The sequence below is a fragment of the Dermacentor silvarum genome, chromosome 10 (genome assembly GCF_013339745.2).
Source record: "Dermacentor silvarum isolate Dsil-2018 chromosome 10, BIME_Dsil_1.4, whole genome shotgun sequence".
Lineage (NCBI taxonomy): Eukaryota > Metazoa > Arthropoda > Arachnida > Ixodida > Ixodidae > Dermacentor > Dermacentor silvarum.
In genome coordinates this window covers 2908172-2913550 of record NC_051163.1, presented here as the reverse complement: position 1 = coordinate 2913550, position 5379 = coordinate 2908172, and the positions used below count along the sequence as shown (strand labels likewise).

At 50.4% G+C, this 5379-nt stretch overlaps 1 protein-coding gene across 1 annotated transcript; it reads left to right on the top strand.

Moving 5' to 3' along the window:
• The first annotated feature begins 3695 nt into the window (after positions 1 to 3695).
• LOC119466263 (uncharacterized) lies at positions 3696 to 4386 on the top strand. Its single transcript, XM_037726737.1, has one exon. The coding sequence runs from the start codon at positions 3696 to 3698 to the stop codon at positions 4377 to 4379; it is 684 nt and encodes a 227-aa protein (XP_037582665.1). The 3' UTR covers positions 4380 to 4386.
• The last annotated feature ends 993 nt before the right edge of the window (positions 4387 to 5379 follow it).

Genomic DNA, 5379 nt, shown 5'->3' with positions numbered 1-5379 from the left:
ATTCGCTGTAAATTACCAACCAAACGGAAGAGCCCAGGAATGAAATTGTGATAGTAGCACCGGTTTCATGAGTTATGTCAGCGCGAAGCGACGAAAACAAAGGGCGGGTAAGTGGGGGGGGGGGGGGGGTTGCGTGCGGAAAAAATTTCGGGGGGGGGGGGGGTTGAACCCCCCCCTGGCTACGCCACTGATCTGTGATAACAGTGGCTGGGGCACCATGGCGCAATACAATGTGACACATGAAGAACTGCGCTACCTCAGAAGCCGTGGCTCGTGGGAGCGCCTCCGTCTCGGCATAGCGGGTTAAATAGTCAGTGGCGACAATCACCCACTTGTTGCCGTCGGTTGACAGAGGAAAAGGCCCAAGAATGTCCAAGCCGACTTGGTCGAATGGCTTATGAGGTGGTTCAATGGGTTGCAATAACCCGGCGGGCTTCAGGGGTGGTGACTTTCGTCGGTGACATTCACGGCAGCCTTTCACATACTGCTTGACGCTTGCTGAAAGTCCGGGCCAGTAATACATCTCGCGCACTCTAGCAAGCGTTCGTGAGGAGCCGAGGTGGCCAGATGTAGGCTAGTCGTGGCAAGCGAAAAGAATATCGTCCCACAAGTCTTTGGGAACTACTAGGACGTAGGCTCGATCATTCGGGCGGGCGTTCTTCTTGTACAGCACATTGTCTCGTAGACAGAAGGACGTCAAGACGCGACGTAGATGGCGTGGTATGGTTGTTTCACGGCCCTCTAAGTGGTCGATGAGAGGTCGAATTTCAGCGTCGTCACGCTGCGATTTGACCAAGTCCGACGAAGTAAGGGCGCCCAGGAAGCCGTCGTCGTCCTCTGACTGTCGACTGAAAGATTCGGCGGGAGCACGAGACAACGTGTCGGCGTCTTCGTGCTTGCGGCCAGACTTATAAACTATGGTGACGTCGAATTCCTGTAGCCGCAAGCTCCACCGTGCCAGCCGTCCTGAAGGATCGCGTATGTTCGCCAACCAACATAGAGCATGGTGGTCTGTCACCACTTTGAAGGGACGGCCGTAAAGATAAGGGCGAAACTTCGTGATCGCCCAGACGACCGCGAGACACTCTTTTTCTGTAGTAGTGTAGTTCGTCTCGGCACGGGACAGCGAGCGGCTAGCATAGGCTATTACTCGTTCAATGCCGTCTTGACGTTGGACGAGTACTGAGCCAAGGCCGATGTTGCTGGCGTCAGTATGCACCTCGGTGTCAGCCTCTTCGTCGAAATGTGCCAGGACGGGTGCTGACTGCATGCGTTGGCGTAGTTCAGCGAAGACCGCTTAATTGTTGCTCATTCGTCCAGGCAAATGGCGTGTCATCCCTGGTAAGGCGAGTCAGGGGTTCCGCAATCTTCGAGAAGTTGTCGATGAAGCGGCGATAATACGCACACAAGCCCAGGAAGCGTCGGACGGCCTTCTTGTCGGCAGGAAGAGGAAAAGCTGCTACAGCGGCAAGCTTGTCGGGATCGGGTCGAACTCCTTTGGCGCTGACGACGTGTCCGAGAAACTTGAGCTCTTCATAACCGAAGTGGCACTTCTCTGGTTTAAGCGTGAGGTCAGCCGATCGGAGCGCTTCTAGCACATGCCGCAGGCGATGAAGATGTAGATGAAGACGAAGAAGACGGATTCAGAACCTGTGCTTTCGTGGCCCACGTGCCGGTCTGGACTCGTACGACATCGAGAAAGAAATTCAACAAGAGGGGACACTCGGCAAAAACTGGCAACAGGAAACACGTCACCATACGTCACGCTATACTTTTGACACCGAACGTTAGCTGCCGCGAGCATCGAAAAAAAAAAAAGAAAGTGAACTTAAGTTAACAGGCATCCATTTATTTTTTTAATTCTTTGCCGCGAAAACTAAAACGTTTTGCGTATAAATGAACTTAAGCTTTGCGACTTATTTTCCTTGCCTTACCTAGCCACAGGTCAATGACGCGCCAGTTACATGCGTCATCCGCCAGACACTCCCCCGAAGCCAGCGAAGATGGCTGCGCGCGCGTTTGAGCGCTCGCGCGCGGCGACCCGTCTGTCTCATTCTTTTTTTTTTCTTTTTAAATGTAACCTGGTTTATTGGGCTCTCGGCGTATTCTTGCGTACCTTCGGCACTGGGACAAGACACCACTGCACTATTGGACTACGGCAAGGTGAGAAATATTGTTTCACAGTCTACGACGCAATTAGGCTTACGGCACGGGACCGAGACTTAAGACGCAGTTAGCGAAAAACAGCTCGGCCATCCTGGGGCAGTTAATTTGAGTAAATGAATCGTGCTGAGACATGTTTCCGACGCTTCCTAGGGGGACTATTGTAACTTATTTCGGTTTTTGAGCCACACTGGCCGCACAGGGCGCCGTGTCGCAGTTAGCGAGAACTCAGCCGTGGTGTGTAGTCTAGTGCATCTCGCTAGGAGAAATTTGTGCCGCTTTCTCTGACGCCAGACATTACTGAAAAGTAATTTCGTTACTTTATGGGGTACTTTTGAGGCACGCTGGCCGCACAGCGCGCTGTGACGCAGTTAGCGATAAGCAGCTCGGCCGTGGTGATAAAGTTAGTTTGGCGTGTAATGAATCTTAGAGGGACAAGTCTGTGATGTTTTTTGTGGCTCCGCAACAACATATACTTTCTTTCGGTACTCACGCCTGTTGAAAACGCGATGGGCGATTGCCAAGAGTGATAACATGGGGTGTGCTGCTGGCGCTGGCAGAACGCGCGAACGACGAACATATCAGAAACTTAAAAATAAAAAAAAGATGGCTGACTAATGGAGTAGCGCACGAAGAATAAGGATAAGGAGAAGGACGCACGCCGACCACGACTCCTCCGAACGCTCACTCGCCTTTCGCTCCTCCAACCCCCTCTGACGGTTTTTTTCCTTCTCTTTTTTATAATTTGTTTTTTTTTTGCCACTCTCTCGCTCTCCCGTTCTTGTCCCCTCGTCTTAGGAACCGCGCCTAGCCAGTCAAGCGCAGGCGCTCATTTTCTTTTCAGTCTCTCCCTTTACAGCCAGCCACAGCAGACATCGACGTGACGTCACTCCACTAACCCTTTAAAACTAACCCGCCGAGGATGACGAGGCCGCCTTTGACGAAGATAGGTCCTCCTATCGAAACGTTGGCCAGCCTTTCTGAGGCACCTTATCCCTGTTTGTAATCCTTATTCTTCATATCAGAAACTTGTAATTCGAAAATTAAGTCTTCTAAAGGACTGAAAAAAGGCATTGCACCCACGCATTTGTTTTGAGTGCCTGTTGCGTCCGTCTCTGTGTATATGTCGCGTACCGTTGCGTCGCCCGAGGCCAAGTTTTGGAAACGCGAAGTCGCTCGTGTATTTGTGCTGCCTAAGTGCAGGAAATGATGCCCGGAAATTGGGGAAGGCTTGGAAATCAGATGTTTTCATATATGTTTGGGATGAGTCGGGTATTTTCTACGCCATGTATGTAAAAGCGAATTGCTTTTGTTTGTAATGCCGCCCATTCACCGCTTTCGCACGTTTCGCCTCGTAGTATTCCTATGTCTAAATACCAAAATGACTCATGCTTGTAACATGCTGTTACGTGCTTGCAAATGTAACATGCTTGTAATTTACTTTTTTTTCGGCTGGTACCGTCCGGTGGAGCTTCATACAGGAACTACTGCCTTACCTGCTGGTGTCACAACGTTGCCGGTGTCACAACGAGATGTGTAGTTACACCACTCTGGACTTTATTGAACTGTATAAAAACACGCAGCCACTGTTTGATGCTCCACAAGGCGATTTGAGTGCCTATTACATGAGTATCGAGGAGTCGTTTGACGCCGTGCTGGAACTGCTGAGCTTTCAGTTTGATGACAACCAGCCCGAAATTTCCGACTTTGTAAACAACCTCTATATGCTCGTGGAAAAACTGGTACCCAAGAAGAATTGCTTGGAGGTGGTGTCGCCTCCCAGTGCTGGCAAGAACTTTTTCTTTGACGCTGTGCTTTCCTTTTATATTAACAGAGGAACCATCCGCAACTTTAACCGCTATTCCAACTTTCCTCTACAAGACACTGTAGGGCGTCGCATACTGGTGTGGAACGAGCCAAACTGCGAGTCGTCTGCCTTTGACACGGTCAAGAAAATCTTTGGCGGAGACGTGGACTCTGTGGCTGTCAAGTACTCTCCCGACCAGACCATTTCGAGAACGCCCGTCATTGTGCTGTCGAACAACGAGGTGTTTCCGGACGACGATGCCTTTAATCACCGCATGTTTCGCTACAAGTGGAAATCTTGCCCCTTGCTCAAGCGCCACGACAAGAAGGTGCACCCCATGTCTCTTGTAATGCTGTACGACAAGTATGTACTCGACGCCGACTATATAACTGCACGTCAGCACCAATAAACTTTACATCCTGAGTATTTGGTCAATGCTTTTCATTTTTCGACTACAACTGCAACAACACAACACAGGTTAGGTTAGGTTAGGTTAGGCTAGGTTAGGTTGGGTTGGGTTGGGTTGGGTTGGGTTAGGTTAGGTTAGGTAGGGTTGGGTTGGGTTGGGGGTTAGGTTAGGTTAGGTTAGGTTGGGTTGGAGGTTGGGTTGGGTGGGTTGGGTGGGTTGGTTAGGTTGGTTGGGTTAGGTTAGTAGTATGGGTTAGGTTGGTTGGGTTAGGTTTAGGTTAGGTTGGGTTAGGTTGGGTTGGGTGGGTTGGTTAGGTTGGTTAGGTTAGGTTAGTTAGTTGGGTTGGTTAGGTTGGTTAGGTAGGTTAGGTTGGGTTGGGTTGGTTAGGTTGTTGAGGTTAGGTTAGGTTAGGTTGGGTTGGGTTGGGTTAGGTTGAGGTTAGGTTGGGTTGGGTTGTGGTTAGGTGGTTAGGTTAGGTTGGTTAGTTAGGTTAGGTTGGGTTGGGTTGGGTTGGGTTAGGGTTAGGTTGGTTAGGTTGGGTTGGTGGTTAGGTTAGTGTTAGTTGGTTGGGTTGGGTGGGTTGGGTTGGTTAGTGGTTAGGTTAGGTTGTTTAGGTTAGGTTAGGTTGGGTTGGGTTGGGTTGGGTTGGGTTGGGTTAGGTTGGTTTAGGTTAGTTAGGTTAGTTTGGGTGGGTTAGGTTGGGTTTGGTTGGTTGGTTGTGGTTAGGTTGGTTAGGTTGGTTAGGTTAGGTTAGGTTAGGTTGGTTAGGTTGGGTTGGGTTGGGTTTGGGTTGGGTTGGGTTGGGTGGGGGGGGGTTAGGTTTGGTTGGGTTGGGTTGAGTTAGGTTAGGTTAGGTGGGTTGGGTTAGGTGGGGTTTGGTTTGTTGGGTTGGTTAGGTTAGGTGTAGTTAGGTTGGTTGGGTTGGTTTGGGTTTGGAGTTAGGGGGTAGGTTGCGGTTAGGGTGGGGTGGTTGGTTGGGTGGGTGGTTGGTTGGGTTAGG

Excerpts from the sequence above, each read along its gene's own strand:
- LOC119466263 (XM_037726737.1), top strand. The coding sequence starts at position 3,696 with ATGTGTAGTTACACCACTCTGGACTTTATTGAACTGTATAAAAACACG.